This window comes from Bison bison, unplaced genomic scaffold, assembly GCF_000754665.1.
Source record: "Bison bison bison isolate TAMUID 2011002044 unplaced genomic scaffold, Bison_UMD1.0 scf7180017864201, whole genome shotgun sequence".
NCBI lineage: Eukaryota > Metazoa > Chordata > Mammalia > Artiodactyla > Bovidae > Bison > Bison bison.
The window spans coordinates 222,264-244,807 of NW_011494773.1; the positions used below are offsets into that span (position 1 = coordinate 222,264).

At 39.8% G+C, this 22,544-nt stretch overlaps 1 protein-coding gene across 11 annotated transcripts in view; it reads left to right on the forward strand.

Annotated features, from left to right (window-relative positions):
- Positions 1-22,544, forward strand: part of TTLL5 (tubulin tyrosine ligase-like family, member 5) — a 317,321-nt gene that overhangs the window by 102,392 nt on the left and 192,385 nt on the right. For 10 of the 11 annotated variants that reach the window (XM_010844355.1, XM_010844354.1, XM_010844353.1 and 7 more), the window contains 8 exons: positions 4,854-5,011; positions 5,945-6,251; positions 11,375-11,495; positions 14,144-14,290; positions 15,388-15,491; positions 18,045-18,172; positions 21,409-21,492; positions 22,068-22,463. In XM_010844355.1, the coding sequence (XP_010842657.1) occupies positions 4,854-5,011; positions 5,945-6,251; positions 11,375-11,495; positions 14,144-14,290; positions 15,388-15,491; positions 18,045-18,172; positions 21,409-21,492; positions 22,068-22,463 (1,445 nt within the window). The remainder of the gene's footprint in view (positions 1-4,853; positions 5,012-5,944; positions 6,252-11,374; positions 11,496-14,143; positions 14,291-15,387; positions 15,492-18,044; positions 18,173-21,408; positions 21,493-22,067; positions 22,464-22,544) is intronic. The other variant, XM_010844364.1, reaches the window with a different exon arrangement.

Genomic DNA, 22,544 nt, shown 5'->3' on the forward strand with positions numbered 1-22,544 from the left:
GTTTCTAAATGAAAGTCATGCTTAGCTTATAAATTTTCTCCAGTTATTAGTCAAGGAATACATTTCATAGATATACTACTGTCAATTTAGAAATTAGGGGAAAAAACTTCAACAACAAGAATATTTATTTAAACGTTGGTGGGTTTTGTTCTTTAGGACATTTTATGTGTCATCAGAACTGGTTTTCTGGTGGTATATAAGCAAATAAAAGGTAGCCTATGAAAACCTTATGCTGAAGCATGAAACAAATCTTAATTCATTTAAAAAAATTAAAATTATTAAGAGTATGTTCTTTGACTGCAATGAAGTTAGAAATCAATAACAATAGAAAATATCCAGATATTTTGGAATTAAACAACACATTTCTAACTAATCAATGGCTCAAAGAAGAACTCATGAGGAAAATTCAAAACGATCATGAAAATAGAACATTAAAATGTGTGAGGTGCAGCCAAAGTACTGTTTGCTTGTGTGTGTTTGGGGCGGGGGCGTGTGATTTATAACTTTAATACTTGTACTAGGAAACAGGACTAGATCACTGATCTAATGTTCACTTTTATGAAACTAGGAAATGAAGAGTGACCAAAAGTAAGTTGAAGAAAGAAAATGATAAAGGGCAGACCAATTAAATACAAGACAAACAATAAAGAAAATTAATAAAAATCCAATAGCAGAATTGATAAACTCTTAAGTAGATTTATCTAGAAAAAAGAGAAAACACTGATTGCCAATGTCAGATAGTAAAGTGGGGCTATCACTATGGATCCTACAGACATAAAAAGAATATTATGGGAATATTATTATTATTAACAACCTGATTTCACTATTTTGACAACCTGAATGAAATGTCTGAATTCCCTGTGGGGAGAGAACTCTCAGTAAAACTGATACAAACTGAAATAGAAATTTTGAATAGCCCTATGCTTAATCAGAATATTGAATTTATAAAAAAAAAAAAAAAAACTTTCCTACAAAGCACACTGCAAGTCATTTCACTGGTGAATTGTATCAATATTTGAGGAAGAACATATACCAGTCTTAAAGAAATTCTTTCCAAAAAAATAGGCAAGGGTTCTTCCCAATTCATTTTATGATACCAGAAGTGTATGGCATGAAAACTTGACAAAAACATTTTAAAAAATTATAGGCTTATATCTACATGAACATAGACACAAATTTCTTAAAAGAATAATAGCAAATAGAGTTGATTAGTATATGAAAAGGATAATACAGATGGCTAAAGTGAGATTTTCCCCAGTAAGGCACAGTTGGTTTAAGGTTTGAGAATTAGTCAATTTAATTTCCTATATATTAAATAAAGGGGAAAAAAAACCCAATGATCATTTTATTAGCTGCAAAAAGACCCCAAACAACCCACATATGTTGAATTGATAAAATTAAATACGTGTTATGAGAAAAATTCTTAGTAAATCAGGCATAGAAGAGAACTTCAATCTGATAAAGGCCTTCTATGAAAAACCTAATTCTAATGTCAAACTGAAATATTGAAGGCTTTACCCCTATGATTAGTAATTAGGCAAGATGTCTGCTCTTACCACTTGTATTTCCTTTATGGTAGAGTTCCTAAACAGTACAGTAAAATGAGGGATAGAAAAAGAAATAAGAGGTATACAGATTAGAAACGAAGAGGTTAAAATCTTTCCTCTTAGATGACATGATCAGGTTAGTAGAAAATTCTAAGGCATATACAGAATGATTATAAGAACTTACAAGTGCTCTTAGCAAGGTCTTGGCATATAAGGTCAAAATTCTTAGGGGTAAATTTTACAACTATGCTTACTATCTATATATTAAAAACTCCGGAATGTTACTTAAAGAGACTAAAGAAGATCTAAATAAGTACAGTGATATGTCATGTTCATGGTTTAGAAAACTTAATATTGTAAGCATTCATTCTCCACAAAATGATCTAAAGAATATTGTAGTAATTTTTTGGTGGAAATTGACCAACTGGTTTTTTTTTTTTTTTTTCAGTGTATTTAAAAATGCAGAGGAGTTAGAATATCCAAAGTAATCTTGAAAAAGACCTAAAGTACCTGACTTAAAGGAATATTATGCTGTAGTAATGAAAACTTACAAATTTATCAGTGAAACAGAATAAAAAGCCCAGAAATGGGCCCTTATGACTTTAAACAAGAGGCCTAACGTAATCCAATGGGGAAAGGAAACTTGGAAACTTTTTAACAGATGGGGGTGAAACTGGATATTGTATTTTAAAAAATGAACCTCAACCTCTATTGCCCACAAAAATTATAGGTGATTCATAGACATAGACATAAAAAATATTGCTATAAAACTTTGTGAGTGAAATTATCTTTGTAACTTTGGGCTTGGCAGAAGTTTTTAGATATGACACAGAAAGCAGTAAGCAAAAAGGAAAAAAATGATAAGTTAAATTTCCTCAATATTAAAAATTTTGTTTATTAAAAACACTTTTAAGAAAATTATTAGGCAAGCCATAGTTTTGATCCATCTCAAAAATATGCTAATAAATGAGTTCATACTATATTATTCTATTTTTATGAAGTTGTAGGACAGGTAAATCCAAAATGTGATGAAAAAATTCAGAACAGTTTCCTTGAGGAGTTTGAGGGAGGGGTTTACTAGGAAGGGATGTGAGGACTTTCTGAGGAGGTAGAATGTTAGAATTTGGGTTGCATAGCTCTAGGTCTTATCAAATGGACATATGGACATTTAATATTTGGGTATTTCACTGTATATTATTTTTAGGTTACAGAAAAGAGAAGGGAAAAAAGTTCAAAGCCCTATAAAGCAAATATTGACCTCTAGATCCCAATAATTTCATCAGTTAAGTGTTTAGGAGTGAAGTGCATTGATGTCTTTGTGCAACTTTGAAATGCTTAAAAAATTAAGTGGATTGGTATTTGGATAGAAAAAGAGAAGATTAAATATATATGTGATGAAATAAATATAGTAAAATATTCATTGTAGAAACTGGCCAGTGGGTATACGGATGTTCACTGTATAATTCTATTTAAATATTTCATAAAATGTTAGAAAGATAAAAGGAAATAGATGTAGATAAAAGCTATTACAATTTATTTATAAGGAGTTCAATTGTTTATTAAATCAGAAGTATTTATAGTATGTTGGGTGTATGCTGAGCAGTCTCAGAAGTGTCACTGACCAGTGAGAAAAGACAAGCGCGGGCCTTGCCCTCAGAGAACTATACACACAGTTCTGTCTCCTCCCCCAGCGCTCCCTACTGCCATGCCTTGTAATAGTGGTGAGTTGTATGTCTGTTCAGGGTTCCTTAGAAGCTTATAGTTGTTATTTTAAACATCAGATTTGTTTTATTTTCTTTATTATTTAATTATCTAAAACCATTTTCACAACTGTGTGTGGGGGGCTAACATTCAGTTGTTGAGATTATGATAAACTGGGGTTGAACAATTTTTAAAAGTTTATTAATTTGCTTCCCTTTTCTGCCCCCGGTGTCAGGACATTTCCAGTTCTTAGCTCAATTTCCTGCTCTAGAGAGGCCTTCAAAATATTTGTGTCCAGACTATCCAACCAGAAATCCCTAGAAGTCTTAAATAGACCAGAAGACACAGCCTTTCTATCATACTCAGGGACTGAAAACTCCTAGGGGAATGACGATGAATTATGACCTCCAAGTGGTCCTCAACCTTTTGGTACCGGGGCGGGTTTTGGGGAAGGTGATTTTTCCGTAGGTGGGGTAGAGGGGATTGTTTGGGGATGATTCTGGTGCATTGCATTGATTGTGCACTTTGTTTCTATTGTTATTATGTGGGCCCCACCCCAGATCATCAGGCATTAGATCCCCGAGATTGGAGAGCCCTGTTCTAAAGAGTTCACAAGAGAGAGAGTTCAGAGCCAACCAGTTAGATCTTGAGTTCTGGGTGCACAGCATTGGCTGCCTGCTTTCCAACACTAATGTGGATACATCTTTTCTGACTTGGTGACCCAAGAACCCTGTCTCTCTTTGGTGACCTGGATTTCTCTGCCTGTCCTATACTCTGCCCAGTCCTTGTGTGGAGGGCTGATGATGCCTGTCACTTCCCTAATTTTATGATTTTTCTGATGCCTAGTGTAGCTGTGGCTGTCCCTCTCCCCATCCGTGACCTGATTGAATTTGGCATTGTCCCCCATCTGTTGCCTTCCCTTGTCTGTGCCTCTCACCCTAACTCCTGACCTGTGCTCAACATCGGGGGAGTCCCTGCCACCTCTCCCCAGCTCCTCCTCTAACTCAGTGTGCTCCGAGGGAGACGTCCCTCCTGTTGGAGTGCTTGAGACTTAACGCGTCCCAAGATCATAGTGACTTTTCACAAGGACGCTCTCTGCCCGTGAGTCTCATTTAGGTCTGTCCTGCTCTCATCACAGATTATCAGCTCTTTCCTCAACAGCTGCTAAATCTGTATTCATTAAATACTGCCTACTTCAAAAGAATGTTTGTATCATTCTAAGTTATAATGAATAAATAATAAGTACACCTCTGGCCGTCCCTCAGCTTAAGAACTGAAGTGTTGCCAGTATCTCAAGTCATTCTAGGCTTGGGAGTTGGTAGCACTTTATGGTCTCTGCACTGAATAGTCAGCCCGTATTGTTGGATAGATAAAAATGCTTAACCATTGTCTTCAGACATATTTTTGTTCACAACATTTAACAAATTCAGATAGGCCATTAGTGAAATTTTAACGTAGATTCCAATATTCCCATTTATTGGCCAGACACTTCAGAACTCACGAGAGTAACCATGCCTGGTCTGACATCATGACAGAGTTCTATCAAGCTTAGCCTTGAATAAAAGAACTTCTGAAAGTTCTAGCTGCCATGTTTTTTCCTCACAGGATGGCGATTGATGGAGCACCAGAACTGAAGGTAGAGAGTATGAATTCAAGGGCCAAGCTGCACGCTGCTCTCTATGAGAGGAAGCTCCTGTCTCTGGAGGTGCGAAAACGTAGACGACGGAGTGGCAGATTAAGGGCAATGAGGCCAAAATACCCAGGTACCTGCCGGGGAGCCTTCACCAAGCTCCAATATCTGTGTCCTGTCAGACTGATGCAGTCAGCTTCTTAACTAGTACTTAATGAATCAGGACTTCCCTGATCACATACGCTTACTTTTTTTTTTTGATATATATACTCTTTTCCTCTGAAATTCATTTCAAAAAAATCATTCTTCCATTCTATAATATTTGTGTTGAAGACTATCTGAAGCACACACATGTGGGCTTTTGCTCTTATTCCAGCATCATTTTGCTACCTGATACTTAGCTTAAGTTCAGTGGAATCCCCGAGCATTCTTATTTGGAGTTTTCATGATTAGGTATGAAGTCCAATTTATCCTTTGGCATTTGCTGAATGGTGTAAGTATTTTAAACACAAACAGAAAAGGGGGAATTTCTTTCTCTCCCAGAATCTCCCATGTTATAGATCTATTTGTCACTGACAAATTGACTTCTCTTTCTCCCTCCTCCTTTTGTTTGTTGAGTGCCTGTGTCAGCCACATTAGTCACTGCAGTTTTACTGACAGATAAAAAAAGCCGTGGCCCTTGTCTTCAAAGACCTGCCAAAGCCGTGAAGGAGAAGGAGAATGGATAAACAAAGGGTGGAAAGATATCCCCCTGCTCTGTGTACCTCCATGAAAAGCATCCCTCTAGAAACTTTTAACACACTGTTGGGATCGCTAAAAAGTTTTCTGCCTAGAGATGTGAGACAGCCATTGGTATTGTGATGAGAAGCATCGTCTCTAATGAAGATCATTAGTAGGTTTTTAGAAGGTATAAGATTGGAGAGGGGCGTGTGTGTGCTGTTAACATGGTGCATTATTTGCCATCCGATTTAGAAATGGGTTTTTACTAAAAGGATAAAAGGAAGGTATTGGGAGAGAGGAAAATTTAATCCTTTTTTCAGCAACATTAGTGATTCTTCGCATTTAGTGATTACCCAGCCAGCTGAAATGAATGTTAAAACTGAGACAGAGAGTGAAGAAGAGGAAGAAGTTGCATTAGACAATGAAGATGAAGAACAGGAAGCTTACCAGGAGGAGTCTGCAGGGTCCCTTGGAGAAAATCAAGCCAAATACACACCCTCACTGACTGTTATGATAGAAAATTCACCCAAAGAAAATGCCATGAAGGTTCCTGAGTGGAATAACAAAGGTGAACAATGCTGCAAAATTGAAACTCAGGAGCCAGAGCCTAAATTTAACCTGATGCAGATCCTGCAAGATAATGGCAATCTTAGGTATGTATCTTTCCTAATTATTCTGGTAAAACCGAAAGCAGGTCATTTGTACTGTGCACCAGGGTATTGTGCTAGTGGCTTTATAGCCATTTTTCATTTTTTATGCACAGGATTCCTGTGAATTAATGAATGTGATTTGATATTATTGTTATCAAGGAAACTGGGCCTTAGAGAAGTTGCTTGTCCAAGGTCTGGAGCTATGAGTCAAACCCAGGTCTTACTAGCTTAACAAATATTTTGGGGGTTTTAGTGTCAATGACTTAGAAGTACAAGGTGACCCAAGACAAGGAGCTCAAATCAGCTCATGGCTTAGTGTGGGGACACTTAAAGAGAGGGGGCTCTGACCAGTATGGACAAAGGGCTCTTTAGGACCCAGGAAAGGGAGTGACTGGTCTTGCCTGGGAGGGCTAGGGAGAGGTTAGGGAGGAGACAAGATCTGAACCAGGACTTGATGAGTAGGCTTTCAGGATTTGGGAGATGACAGCTAAGTGTGGGAGTGCTAGTAGAGGGAATAAAGGCGCAGAGGGTGATGGTACAGTCGCTCATTCAGTCCCTTGACAAATATTTACTGAGTACCTGCTCTATATCAGGAATTGTGCCAGACTGTGGAATGTTACAGTAGAGACCAAGACAGGCTCGTGAAAGTCGCAGGTTAGGGGGGAAGGCTGACAGTAAACGAAGAAACAAGGAAATTTCAGGCAATAAGAAGTGCTGTGTAGACAATAAAATAGGGTGTGGTATTAGACTGCAATAGGGCAGAAATTTCTGTAGATTATGGTGCTTCAGACATGGAGAGGTAACCTTTAGGGTGAGTCCTGAATGATGAGGAGGAGTAAATCATGTGAATATTAGGTGGCAGAATATTCCAGGCAGAGCAGCAAGTATAAAAACCCTGCAATTGAAATGAGCTTGGCAAGTCTGAGGAATATAGATTAGTGGTGTGGAGTTATGTGGAGAAAAGGGTGTGGTAAGAAGTGAGACTAAAAAATTGGATGTCATTTGATCATAAAGGGCCATAGAGGAGCCTGGACTTTTTTCTAGATAATTTTTAAGCAGATGAGTGATATGGTCAGATCTTGATTTAGGAAGTAAATTCTGGTCGCATTGTGGGATAGTGATTGATAAGAGGAGAAGTAAGGGTGAAGATCGAAGGCAGGAGGAGAAGGGGATGACAGAGGATGAGATGGTTGGATGGCATCACCAGCTCAATAGACATAAGTTTCAGCAAGCTCTGGGAGATGATGAAGGACAGGGAAGCCTGGTGTGCTGCAGTCCATGGGGTCGGAAAGAGTCAGACATGACTGAACAGCGACAAAGGGTAGAGCACTGAGTTAGGGGCTGTTCAAGTAGCCCAGAGCCGGGAAGATGAAGGCCCTATCAGAGCAATGGCTATAGGAGTGAAGAGGATGGGATGGAGTTAATGAAATTTGCAAGTTAAAGTTGCTAGGGCTTGGTCTTTGTGGATGTAAGAACCCCACAGAGCCTATATTTTTGCAAATTTGGTCACGTGATATTGCAGCCAGTCAATATAAGGAGCACAGGAGTTTGTTTCATGATAAAAATAATGTGTTTTGTTTGGGACACAGTGAGGTGGAAGAGCTCCAGGGTGAAAATGTTCAGTAGATAGGTGAAAATACAGCTTTGTAAGTCGGAGTTGAATAGGACTGTACAGCTTCAGAGTGGATGAACTTGTTTATTTCAGTTTAGTTCGGTAAACATGGACAATGAGAAAAGGAAGAGAATTGAGGCCTGGAGAAAACCAACATTCTATAGTAAGAGATCAGGAAATAGCAGTTAGAGAGATGGCTATAAAAGTGGGAGGAGACAGGGTGGTAAGCTACAAGAAGAGAGTTTCAAGCTAAAGAGTGAGTGCCTCGGGCAGCCCAGTTTAGAATGAGGCCTCTGAACAGTCTCTTGCATTTATGACATGGGTGTGGACTTTGTGGATAGAAGAGAAACTGAGCTGAGTAAATAGGAAAGCAAGTGTGAAATGGCTTTTTCAGAGGGTTTGACAATGAATGAAAGGAAGGTGAGAACTCATCAGAGAGCAGGCTAAGAGAAAAAAGATTTCTTAAGATAGGGATTCTGGAGCTGATTTATAGATTAGGGGGAGGATTTGATGGTAAAAGAATTAAAGATACATACAGGAATGGATATATTGTCGTATAGGAAGGTATAAAGAGGCCAGTGGAGGGGTGCCTCGCCATCTTAAGTCAGAAAGAAAGTACTAGGCGTGCGACCATGCCCAGTCATGTCCAACTCTTTGTGACACCATGGACTGCAGCCCACCAGGCTCCTTTGTCCATGGAATTGTACAGGCGAAAATACTGGAGTGGGTTGCCGTTTCCTACCCCAGGGGATCTTCCTGATCCAGGGATTGAACCCCCGTCTCTAATGTCCTTTGCACTGGGAGGCAGATTCTTTACCACTGAGCTGCCTGGGAAGCCCCTAAAGCACTGTGGGTTGAATGCAATGATTAGAAGTTAAAGAGTCAGGAAGTGTAAGTGTTCACGCACAATGGCCTTTATTTTCTAAGCTAGAGGTCACTTCTTAAAGCGCAAGGCTGGAGGGTGCTGTTGGTGTTTAGGGGGTTGGAGGGTAGGTTGAGGTTTGGAGTGGTGCGTGGAGAATGAGCATGGCTCCATTAGTGGAGAGCACACTGAGCTCTGTCAGAAGACTTGGCTGTGACTTTTCATTGCTTACCAGCTGACTGTGTGATCACGGGCAAGTCAGCATGTCTCAGTTTTCTTTTCCATTAGGCCAAGTGATCAGGTTAGACATGGACAGGTTTTTCAGACTGGGCTCTCTAGAGGGGAAAGAAGAATCCACTGAATGAAATGGAACATTTCAAAACCACTGAATTATATTCTAAGGTCCTTTTCAGCAGTAACATTCTACTTAGATGTTGTAGAAATAAATTAGTTACTCCTAAATCTCTAAGCTGTTATAATTGCAGGGTGTGTTCGTATAAATCAGTGGTTTTCAAATTCTGTTCCCCTGAGCTGCCTCTCATTGTATGGGATATCTCAGCGGCTACTGAGGGATCTGAGGGGTGGTCCGTGGCAAGGCTTCAAGACTCCAAGCCCCAGCCCACTAGTTGTATATTTTGTATCCTGAGGATCTACAAAGGCTTTTATGTTTTAAAAATAGATTTCTCCAGTGTAAATCATTCTAGCATTTTGGCTTGTTTGTTGCAGATTTCTAGCTGACCAGTATCTCCAACACCTTAGGGCACAACCTCAGGATTAACATCTCACAGATCTCTGTAGTAAGGTTTGTTGTTGTTGTTTAGCTACGAAGTCATCACCAACTCTTCTGTGACCCCATGGAAGTTCTCTTAGTGAGGTTTTTAGAAATGGAAAACTCAATACTTGTTCATTTGATTTACAACAATGATATGCCACAAAATAATGATTGAAATCTCAACTTCCAAGCAATAATTCCTTTATCCAAAGACTTCTGTATTTTAATATTAGAGGAATAATCGATAAAATTGGGTATGTTGCTACATTTGCAGGTATCTGAAACATGACACTTCTAGCTCATTATATTGCAAGTGAATTTGTTGGCCAAAGTGGAGAGGTTTTTTGTTTTTGTTTTTTTTTTTCCCCTTCACTTTGACTTGAAAATAATTTGTTGGAGGGAAAGCTTATGGGAATGGTTGAGAGGAAAGTGATATATGGTCTCCAGAACAAGGATTTTAAGTGTGGCCTTGATGAGAAACGTTTGAAAATACACATTTCAAAATCATATTGTGCTCCCCTACGCTGCTCTTACTAGTGACAAAGGTGCAGCTTTGTGTTTCACAAACACAAAATCTGCTTGAAAGGCAGATCTACCTCTGTCCCTTCCGACACACACACAGAAGCTAGACAGAGACCCTCTAGGATTTCCAGTTTACTCTGGACCAGTCCTTCGTCCTGACCTTGGGAAACAGTGAGTAGAGAGCATTCAGTGACGGCATGTGTGAAAAGTGTAAACAGAGCTTGTGTTGGGCTCTAATCCTCACTGACGTACTTTTGGCTAGTATGTCAGAAGGCCGAGCAGCTGAAGTAACCAAAAGCTCTCCTGAAGGAAAACAGATCTCCCGCAGTTCGCAGCTGAAGTGAAAGTCACCAGTGGTTTCTTGGTACTTCTGTCCGCTGAAGGCTAGCTTGGTCAGATTCCCTTGTTGCCTGCCTAGGGCCCCAGCGGAAGTCAGTGGGGTTCTTCAGCGTTGTCGCTGAGGTGCTCTGTACTGAATGCACACGTGTCTTTTTCCCACCAAACATCTGGGCTCGTCCTAGCCCGTCAGTGCCTCTGCGCCAGACTCTGTTGGATCTCGCTCATTTGTTCTGGGCTCCAGCCACTGCCGTCTTGCAGTTGAGAAAAAAGCCTGACCTTAAAATTTGGTCTCAAAAGTTCCTTCTTAAGATTTATCTCTTTGCAGCTTTGGAGGATTTCGCACACCCAGAATCAGTTGCCATAACAAAAGCCATCCTTTTGTAGTAACTGAACTGAACTGAACTGAAAGGGTCCATGGCACTAGTGGTAAAGAAGCCGCCTGCCAGTGCATGATACGTAAGAGACGCAGGTTGGATCCCTGGGTTGGGAAGACCCCCTGGAGGAGGGCGTGGCAACCCACTCCAGTGTTCTTGTCTGGAGAATCCCATGAACAGAGGAGCCTGGCGGGCTACAGCCCATGGGGTCACATAGAGTCGGACATGACAAAAGTGACGGGACACACATAAGCACAGAGGCAAAAAAGCCTTTCTGTATCAATACAAAGGTTCTTACGAAAAGTCAGTACTTTCCTGTCCATTTCCTCAAGAAAGTTGTTTAAAAGTTCAAAGAGATAAGAGTAGAAAAGATGAATCTCTTTTCTTGTTTGATTTTTTTTTCCCCCATGTGGCAATAATGAGAAAATAAGTAGAATTCTTCATCTCTCATTCTTTAAATAGAAAAAGCAGAAATCTCATGTGCTGGGTAGAAGGAATCTTTATTCAGTGACTGTATGATGGGCTTCATTTTTCGTAGCCATCCTAATAGAAGGATCCTCAAAGGCCACATTGAGAAAGGCAAGCACGCATTTGGTTGGTTCACCATTCTGTCTCATAACGGTGTGTTGTTTTGGATTTCTGTAGCAAAGTGCAGGCCCGAATAGCATTCTCTGCCTATCTCCAGCATGTTCAAATCCGCCTGATGAAAGACAGTGGAAGTCAAACGTTCAGTGCCAGCTGGGCTGCCAAAGAGGATGAACAGATGGTGAGGTTCTTCTTGTTGGAACCTTTTTAGTTTCCCCTTTTTTCTTTCTCTCTATTCCTTCCCTCTCTTTCTCCCTTACCTCCCTCTTTCTTTCTTTATTCCTTTCTTTCTTGGTTCCCTATACGAAGGTACAGAACAGTATACTTCTGGAGAAGGAATCCTTCCACAGTGTAGCTTATAGATTTCTCTTACTTTACTATGAATTAAATCTTGAATCTGGAGCCACGCTTGAATCTGGAGCAATATGCGTTGAGGTGTCCGTTTTCTTCATTCTGAAAATGGAAACTGAGTCCTCATTAGACGTCAGGCCTATGCAAAGCCCTAGAAGAGGATAACAATTTTCAGGGTCCTTTCCCAAGCAGCTTCACATTGTATTAACTCTTTAAGGTAGACACTGTCATCCCCATTTTGCGGATGAGGAAACAAAGACCTAGAGAAGGGGGGCCTGCCTGTTGTCCTGTAGCTCGTATGTGGTGAACCTGGAACTTAGACTCAGGTGTTACAGTTGTGCATGATTTCCTTTTGTCCTGTAGCTCGTATGTGGTGAACCTGGAACTTAGACTCAGGTGTTACAGTTGTGCATGATTTCCTGTTGTCCTGTAGCTCGTATGTGGTGAACCTGGAACTTAGACTCAGGTGTTACAGTTGTGCATGATTTCCTGTTGCACTGTTTCCATGGATCGGAAGGCATTTGATTTCTACCCTAAGGGGCGGAGTTACCTCTTTCAAAGTCAACACTTTATCACAGGCCCTCTGAGAATGTACCATCCTCCAGTTAAACTTTTTTTTTCTTTACTAGTTGTTACTTTATAAAGTTCTTAGATTACTGAAAACAAACTTGTGTAATGATTTTTACTATACATAAGTCGTTCGAACCTGCCTAAAATTTAATATTCTAGCCAGGTTTTCCTTTTTGGATCAGAATGACAGGAAGCCTCAAGCTCTTTGGAAAGGTCAGTGCTTATAGAAGAAGCCACAGCCATTCTTTACTTTTTTACCATAGAGATCTGTCACTGAAAGGAGAGGGACCTCTAAGTCTGAGAAAGCTGCCTCCTTTGGCCAGCTCACGGTGACCCTACTGTAATTTTCAGTTCTCCGCATATGAGAGGCATACAGTATGCTGGGCTTATTATAAAAACATGATGGATATCCCAGAAAACAACTCGTGAATTTAAAGTAGCCAATGCAACCCAGAGATAAAACCTTGTGTGTTGTGAATAATTCTTCAACCATCAGTGGAAAATGTTAGCTCTGCTCTTTCCAAGTGGAAAATTGAAACTGCCTTTTTGAGAGTCAGTTTGTCTGCTCCACTGTGAAAAAATAATGTTTTAGTATAGCAGCTTAAACCACCCTATAGTAAAGACAACAGAGTGGAACTATGAAATCCAACCCTCTGGTAATGAGACTATTTCTTTATGTTGGAGTAAATTGGCACGAAAGAACAATGAACCAAAATCAAATTTAAGAAGAAAAGAAAAATAGCTCAGAAGAGAATAACCATTGCAGTTGCTGGCTTAGAATTCACCCAGGATTTCAATGGGGCTTTTAATAGGAATATTTAGGATTATCACTGCAGAACTTAGTATCAATTCTGTGCATTCCCAAATGAAAATCTATCTAGACAGCAAAACCTCACCCATTACCTGGTGATTGTGGCAGTGGTCTTGTTTATGAGGAAGGTGGGTGTAGAATTGCCTTCTCTGATCCAAGTTGAATGATCTGATTGCTATTCAGATTTCAAAATCCTTTGCCCCATCTCAGATGAGATGTATCTCTTCTACCCCTTAATGACTTTTCACTGTGCTCCCCTTGCCAACACACAACTCTAAAAGCATGCTTATTCTTGGGGAAGAAAAAATAAATAAATAAAAAGCTATTGCCTTTCAAGCTTAGTAACAATTCTTTCAGTTTGTCACTAAACGTTTTAAGTCAGGAGTTTCTCCTCTTCACGTTTATCCTTCATTATCCATTCATTCCTTAACCTCTTTGTTCCATTCCCTTTACTGTTCTGAAAGTAGTTGTGGTCATTTCTCAACTCAGCCTCTCGGAAGCTTGTGACATGGGTACCTTCCTGCCTTGGCTTCCATGACACTGTTTTCTGCTGGATTTCTTCGTGCATTTCTAATACTTCTGTCATGGTTTGTTGTTGCTGATTGTTTGTTTTCTGATTCTTCCTCCTCTTTCCTACCTCGAAGTGTCAGTATTTCTGTATTCCTTCTCTCCCTTCTCGTCTTTGATGACTTCCTGTGCTTCCAAGGTTTTAGTTTCTGCTACCTTTGTCTTTTCCTAAGCACTTTTCTCTGATCACCCTATTAGAAGTGATGGCTGCGGTTTGGATTATTGTAGTACTATGTATATATGAGTAGTGGTACTTTTACAGCTGTTACTTTATTACATAGTTATTTGCATACAGACTTGATTTTTATTTTCTTATTGTCAGCTTATTAAGGGAAGATGCTACATTTGTTTTGTTTTGTTCTTGTCTGGCTGTATTCTTGTTATACCTAATATGTTTGCTCTGGGTCTTATTTGTTGAAGAGTGTAGTATACTTCTTCTTAGCTCTCTATTGTATAATCCCCTTGTAGCTTGTCTTCTGTTGCTTAGCACAATCTCTTCTTTTTCTCCCCAATGACTCTCTAATTTATAGGAGCTAGTGGTTCGTTTCCTCAAGCGAGCATCAAGTAACCTCCAGCACTCACTGAGGATGGTATTACCCAGTCGGAGACTGGCACTTCTGGAACGCAGAAGAATCCTGGCCCACCAGCTGGGTGACTTTATCTCTGTGTACAACAAGGTAGGTGGTTCATCCGTTAGTCCTGTGCTTTTGGATCACCACCCACTGTCAGAAACAGGCTAGAAGCCTCTGTCCAGCTGGGTGAAGAGGATCTTTTTCCCTTCTAGCATCATCGTGTGCTGTGTATGACGGTTATGGGGAGTTAGACCTCACTCCTTAACTCAGCTCGTCTGAAAAGCTACTTATTACTTGTGAAGGCCCAGAGGCCATAGTTCACTCTCATGCAGAAGCATATTCCTTTTGAGTGCTGTTGTATCTGAGATGAATCCTGGGCTGTGTGAATTTGCATTGTCATTACTGTGCCTGGAGACAGTGGTGAACTGACTATATGAGAACAAATTTGAACTGTGGATTTAATGGAATGACACAGTCTTGTTTCCTGAGAGAGTTATACTTTGTTCTCTAGAACATTTTAGATAGTGACTTCGTTTTACAACCAAGCCCAGAAAATTGACTATTTAGTGAAACTAGTTGGCAAAGCATCTTTTATCCAAGGGTCTTAGAATACTTTAGAAATGTCATTTTGGAGTGGGAGGAGCTGGGAGTGTGCCCATTTTTTAGCGAGGAAATCTAAGTCCTGGAAATGTAAATAGCCTTTGTGGAATGTGTGGAATGGTCAGTACAAGATCAACACAACAAATCCATAGCTGCATAGCTACTCTAGCTCTGTTGAGAATTTTGTCTTATATAAGTGAAGAATTTATGCAATTTGGATGCTGCTATAGAAGTGTCTTCCAAGTCTGAGCTTTCCTCCTCCTAATTGTAACATAATAACAGTGTCTCTATTGTCATGCTTCAAGTGTGACCACAGACATCAACAAGGTCTTTTTTTTCCACAGGGCTACCTGAGTATATAAGTAAAAACATGATAAAAATTTGTTTATTCTGCAACTCTGAGTTGGAAACTTTAAAATGTTTCATGAAATGATGGCAGAAAATAATATACCAAATTTATAGGTGGCCAAAGGACATTGAAGAAGTGGATGTCTTTTCTATAAAGACAAATTGACCCAGTGATAATGAAACCAGATGATGAATTATGCATTTATCAGGAGTCAGTTTTATCTTGTTTTTCTTTGGGATTGGGGACTGGATAGGAAACAGAACAAATGGCTGAAAAGAAATCAAAGAAGAAACTTGAGGAAGAAGAGGAAGATGGGGTGAATTCGGAAAACTTTCAGGAGTTCATCAGACAAGCAAGGTAGAAGACATTCTTCACTAATAAACTAGAATCTTATTCTGTCTTCCACACTGCCCCATTGAATTCCCAATATTCTCTTGTTTCTAACATGGATGTGAGTACAGTCACTTATAAGAAGAGAAAAAGGGTTTCATAGTCTTTGTGTCTCCATATCTCAGCCAGTTATTGGCAATTGTCATGGTTTCAGTTATCAAAACACTGCTGCTGGGCATCTGGGCTATATTTCTAGACAGCCTTCAAAGTACACACCACTTAAAGTGCTGAGGGAGCACTTTGGAAATTTGAAGTTAGAGGCTTCTAGTGTTTACTGGATCTGAATTTATTCCTGCCCTACTGATGCAGTGGAGATGACCACATTTTGCCTAAATTGAGTGGGTTGAGGAGTTGGCAGTTGTTCAGTACTATGAGGGTTATGCCTAATTTATATAAAATAAAACAAGTCCTTCATGCTTAAGGTTAGCCTTTAGGGATGGAAAATATCAACATTCAGCTCTCTATCTTAATACAAATTAGCCAGGCCACTTTGTCCATTTACAGTGTGTTTGCAAAGGAAGAAGTAATAAAGGCATTTAATTTTTAATTTTATAAGACCTGTCCTGGAGAGCTTTTTTCTTAAGTAGAGGGCTGGACAAAACTACTAAAATAAAGCATAAAACATGTGTAAATCTGCCTTAGTTAGTCTTCCGTCATCAAAGTCCCAGTGGGGAGAAAAGCAGTAGAAAATCAACTCTTTGTTGATTTGTGACGTTAAGTCAGGTGGTGATTTATCAACCACCAACATAGTGTGATCTGTGTGTAATACTCTGTATGCAGCTAATTATAGCCCCAGGATCATGTGCTTAAACGTACAACAAACAAACACATCATTTTATAGGAGTTCATAATTGTGTAATGTTATTTTGTTGACATTCCTAGGTCTTGAGGAATATGGTTGATAAAGCAAGTATAGAAACAAAGCAAGAAGTAGTTTCTTACCTCAACATTGTGCAAATAGCAAAGAAAAAAAGGCTGGATTATGTTCAGAAAATGGCTCTTCTTTTAAAGTTAAAACATTAATTTCTAGTTCTTCCTAGAGATCTTCAAAATCTCTGAAATATAAAAAAAAGAAACTAAAAAGCAACCTTTAAAGAAGTGAAGAGTGTTTCCCCTACCAGGCCTATTTGGCTGCTAAAAATTAATTATATGTACTGTTAACCAGTGATGTTGACTTGGAGATAAAGTATTTTAGAACATATTTACTACTGATGGTGGATTGTGCTGATAGTTGGAAATATGCAGTAGCATCAGTTCTTTTATTACATTTGAGGTGGGACATGGATACCTGTGTGTGTCAGCGTTGGCAAATTCAGTTTACCCGCAGGAGTCAGGCAGGAAAACATGTTATAAAATGAGCAGAGAGTAAGACAGGAGGTATAGAGCAGTTGATATCTTGGCCCACCTCGGTCTTTCCCTTTTCTGGGAAGGGCCAAATGAAACACACTGATAGGCAGAGGCGCTCGTCTGTTTGCGCCCTCAGCTTTAGATCTTTGTGGTTTCTCGAGTTGCTTTCTGGTGGCTCTTTGCTGCTTTGGAGACCTTGGAGTTTACCCTGAGATTCACAGAAGCAGTTTCTGGGATTGTCACTGCAGTGTATTCTGAAGCTGGGATATAGGTTCTTTGTAATGATGCAGGAGTATTTTGCTTATTTGAAGGTCACTTATCTGGAACGTTGACAGGCTCTGTGAAAAAAATGCAAAGGCCATTGAGGAGCTGCTACAGGTGTTAAAAAACCCAGACATGATATGTTTACTGCAAGAGTTCTAGTAAACAGGCCCTCTTCTATTTCCTTATGCTTTTCATTTTGTGGGTGTTCATAAAAAATGCATATAATTTCTATATTTGAAGTTACCTAGAGACTGTTTCAATCTCCATTGTATAGATGGTAAGGGAAATCTTCCCTGGATACCCTAGTGAATCTCCTTATTTATGACAAAGTGACTCCTTTAGTGAATATACTCCAATTATCTAGAAGTGGTAGGTGGACAAACTGTCAAGCTCCACATAATAAATATTTCAGACTTAGTGAACTCCACGTGGTCTTTATAGCATAGTCTTCTTTAAAAAATGTATAAACCATTCTTAGCTGGGAGCCATGCAGGAACAGACTGCTGATCAGTTGTGGCCCACAGTTGGTTCCTGGTTGACCCCGGATTTAGAACGTAGAACTTTCTGTATTGTAGCTACTGACTACTTGAAATGTGGCTATGTAACCAAGGAAATGGATCTTTAATTTTAATTCATTTAAATATAAATAGTCACATGTGACTAGTGGCTACCGTATTGGACAGTGCAGATCTAGAAAATTCACTGTGGAATAAATAAAACCTTGTTGTGCTTTAAAATTTTCTGACTACTTCATTTATTTTCCGTTTTAACTACCTATTAATAGGGAGTTTTCAGCTTGTGCTTTTCATTTCCCCCTTCTTCAGCTTACTCCATTTCCATAATAAAGTCTGGTGGAAAGATTTTCCAGAAGAGCTTCTGTTCTGACCATCCTTTTTCTCCCCATTTCAGTGAGGCTGAACTGGAGGAGGTGTTGACTTTTTATACCCAAAAAAACAAGTCTGCGAGTGTCTTCCTGGGGACGCACTCAAAAAGTTCCAAAAACAGCAACAGTTTTTCTGATAGCGGGGCAAAGGGTGGTAAGTATGTTGGTTAATTAATGAAAAATAAGAAGAACAAGTGAAAAAGTGAGACGTGCAGAGGAGAACCAAAAATAATATGTTGCTAAGCACTAATAGACTCCAAGGTGGTGGAATTTTGTAGTTGTGGGAGTGGGAGAGTGAGGAAGCCGTGTGTTTTTGTCCTAAAAGTGGAAGAGGGTTATGTTCAAACTTTTTTTTTTCCTATGAAAATTAACAGTAGAGAGTTCAAGACAAGCTAATAACAGCTAACATTTTGTGAGAACTCATGTTACTGTCTATTGGACATGATCTTATTTTTTATGGAGTAGGTGCTATTATAAAACTTCTCTACGGATGAGGAAACAGAGCTGAAAGAGGTGGAGTGACTTGCTCAGGGGCGCCCAGCACTGTCCAGTGGAGCAGGAATCCAAACTTTAGTCTTCCTGACTCAGAGCTTGTGCTCTTAATCTCCGTTCTTCTGCTTCTCCTGACGATTACTTCTCACTCTCCTTACGTTTCTTTTGCTTCCTCCAGCTTATCACCATTTGCATTTGGGGTATGAGAATTCTTTGTTGTGCGGGATTATTCCCACATACCTGGTGGGATGTCTCATATCCTTAGTCACAAGCCCTAAATGCTACTGTCTTCCTTCAGTCATTGTGATAACCCAGTGTTCCCACAACATTTCAAAAATTTCTCACTGCTGGGGAACTCCAGGATTGGGGATTTTGAAACTGACGTGGACCAAACTATCCAGCCCATGTCATATGATCTAAAAAAAAATAACAGCAACACTCAGTTATAAACAAAGCTTGTGCTTCAAGTATAAGATGCATTTAAAATCTAGATGGGAGCATAAGACACAGATAATCAATATACTAATTTTGTAGTATGCTAACCACTAGATTCAGAGATGTAGACTTCTTTGCTACTCTTAAGGTGATCATAGCCTAATGTGGAAAGAGCCAAGACAATTGATCATCTAAAATGTAGGGTACGTTTTCCTGAGGAAGCAGTGTTAATGTTTTCAAAACTGATTAGCTGCAGGGGCTAGTCTAAAAGCCTGTCTAGCTCACTGTATAATTGAAGTATTATATTAGCAAAAATCCTTCTGAGTCCACCCTCTTCTTTGAGCTTTCCTAAATCTAAGTTCTAAAGCTAGTTTATTCATGTTTTCATTCATTCCTTTTACATATTTTTAAATAGACACCTATTAAGTGTCAGACATTATGATAATAGTAGTTGCTAGAGAGAGCGGGAACCAGGACCGTCACAGTTCTTGACTTTATAATATTTATTGTCTGCTTGATGAAGTCGTATGAGTAAATTCAGGAAGAAGGTTGATAGAATCTCTGAAAAGATCCTATGACAGTGTTAGGAAAGGGAGACTGAGGAGTTTTTGTAATGGAAGGGGAACTGTGTACTAACCTAGGGAGGTGAGGTCCTAGCTTGGCATTCAGATAGTAACTTCTCCCCTGGCACTGTTAGGGAAGCCCTGACAACAGATACTAGCAGCACCTGTTTGTACAGGTGGATCCTCAGAGATTCTGGGGTTCATGTGTTAAGGACTACCTTTATGTAATACAGTAAGTCCCCTACATAACAAATGAATTCCATTCTGAGAGCGTGTTCATAAGTCCAATTTTATTTGTAAGTCCAACAAAGTTAGCCTAGGTTCCCAACTAAGTACTATAATAGGTTTATAATACTTTTCACACAAATAACACATAGAAAACAAACACAAAAAATAAAGCATTTCTAATCTTATAGTTCAGTGCCTTGAAAAAGCACAGTACTGTACAACAGGGCTTCCTTGGTGACTCAGTGGTAAAGAGTCCGCTTGACAATGCAGGAAATGCAGGCTGGATCTCTGGGTCGGGAAGATCCCCTGGAATAGGAAATGGCAAACCACTCCAGGACTCTTGCCAGGGAAATCTCATGGACAGAGGAGCCTGGCAGACTACAGGCCATGGGGTCTCGAAAGAGTTGGCCATGACTTAGCAACTAAACAACTGTACAGCAGCTGGCATACAGGGGCATGTTCGCATCTTTGAAAGTTTGCAACTTGAAGGTTTGTCTGTAGGAGACTTACTGTAACATTTATACCTAGCAATTCCAATGAAGATTAACTCTGGGCAGGCAGTAGGAAGGCCTCAATCAAGGGAACAACATTATGACATTTGATAGTATTTGTTCTTGTTTCAAACATGAGCCAACAAGTGTGTGACAGTATTACCACTGCTGATAGTGGTGGAAAGAAGAGAATTCATATGTCCTTATTCTTTCATTCTGAAAGATGATCTGTAAAATGGCCTTTCTTAAGTGTTTGTATGAACTTGGCCCTGAGAAAAGATTTTGGGACTATTTCTCTAAGTATATATGATTAGCTCTGGCTGTTCTGTTTCAAAATTCTGTAGTAGAAAAAGAAAACCTGATTTATTACAGTGGAAATTTATGTTACTAGAATGACTTTCTTATTGAATATGCTGATTAATAAGCAAATTCACTCAACTTATTCAAGGAAAACTGAGATTAAGATACAGAGCTGTTGTGATATTCAGATATCATGCCAACAAATACTGGGGCTGTTATTTTCATCTCTTGGCAGTTCCCTGTCCGTATGTGTTGTGACTTGTTTGCTCCAGTGTGTACCACCAACCAGTTTAGTCTCTTAGTTCTGCAAATTTGAATTCTTGACAGAGGCATCTTACTGCCCTGGCATTCGTGCTAACTCGTTTCAGTTGTGTCTGACTCTTTGTGACCCTATGGACCATAATCCGCCAGGCTCCTCTGTCCATGGGATTCTCCAGGCAAGAATACTGGAGTGGATTGCCATGCCCTCATCCAGGAAATCTTGGAAACCCGTGTCTCTTACATGGCCCGCGTTAGCAGGCGGGTTCTTGGCCACTAGCGCCACCTGGGGGAGCCCCTTTACCGCCCTCACTGTCTTTCCCAGGCAGGTCCTAGTTTGTTGGCAGTCCATGGATCGCTGCCCTGGCTTTCCGTATCTTTCCCTGGTTTGGTCAGCTGGAGCTGGGCTTTGGGCTAGCTAGGCTAGTTTGGAATCATTTGCTTGGTGTCCCACTCAACAGGGATATGGACATGGCCATCCTTGGAAAAGTGCAGTGAGAAATGCAATAGTTCTTGGCACTGATTACTAGTTGCGTTATATTCTGGAAACAAAATTATGTGTAGAGTGGTGCTCTAGTGTTTGATTAGTGACAGAACCTCAGCTCAGTATTTATTTATTTCAGATCATCCTGAAACGATGGAAGAAGTGAAAATAAAGCAGCCCAAACAGCAACAGACAACAGAAATTCACTCTGATAAATTATCTCGTGAGTGACTTCAAACCTGCATAAATTTGTTACTCTCAGATAAATCTCTTAATAAAAAAGAAAACTCATCAGATATTAAATGATTTTAGGGCATGCAGCGTTACTCCAGAAAGCTCATTTTTCTTTGTTTTTCCTTCTCTGTTAGAATTTCCTTTTATCTACCAATAACCTATTAACATCTTTCCAAGGAATTTTTTACTTACTTAATGTTTCAAATTCTGAGCACTTGTTTCTAGAAGGGTGAAAATCAGAGGGAGAGGAGTTAGCTCTCATTACCAGAAACTTTGTCCTGATGCCCTTACGTTTATAAAACATCCGTTCTGGTTGATGGAGGTAGTCGCAAAGCCAGCTTTTAACAAGGACTAGAAATGAACTATTTCTAATGCCAGATTGTCTCAGTGGGCAAAATTCATTAAGTTCATGATGACTGCTCATTAAAATATGTATTTTTCATGGTATCTGTTTCATGCTAAGGTTAGTTTGGTGTTTAAAAATGTTCATGTTTACATATAGAGACTATGTGTTAGCTTTTCCTAACATGATCTGTTTTTGTTTGTTTGTTTTTATTTTAATAGGATTTACCACTTCAGCAGAAAAAGAGGCTAAATTAATCTATACCAATTCTTCTACTTCTTTCTCTGGTCCTGCTGCTACCCTTCTGCAGAAAATTCCCAACACCCACTTGTCATCTATTGTTACCACCCCTGACCTCTCACCAGGGCCAGGCCACCATTGTCTATCTCAGATCCCTCCAGCTATCCCCAGCATGCCTCACCAGCCAGCAGTTTTACTGAGCACAGTCCCTGAGAGTGCTCCTCTCTCCATGCATCCTGGGACACAGAACGTACCAAGCCCCGCTGGCCTGCCACGCTGTCGATCAGGCAGTTACACCATTGGCCCCTTTTCCTCTTTCCAAAGTGCTGCACACATCTATAGCCAGAAACTGTCTCGTCCCTCTTCAGCAAAGGCAGGTGAGTGAGAAAATGAAAGGGAGTCCACAATGTCAGCTCCTCCCCAGCCCCAATAAACACAGAATGTCATCTCTTCCCTTT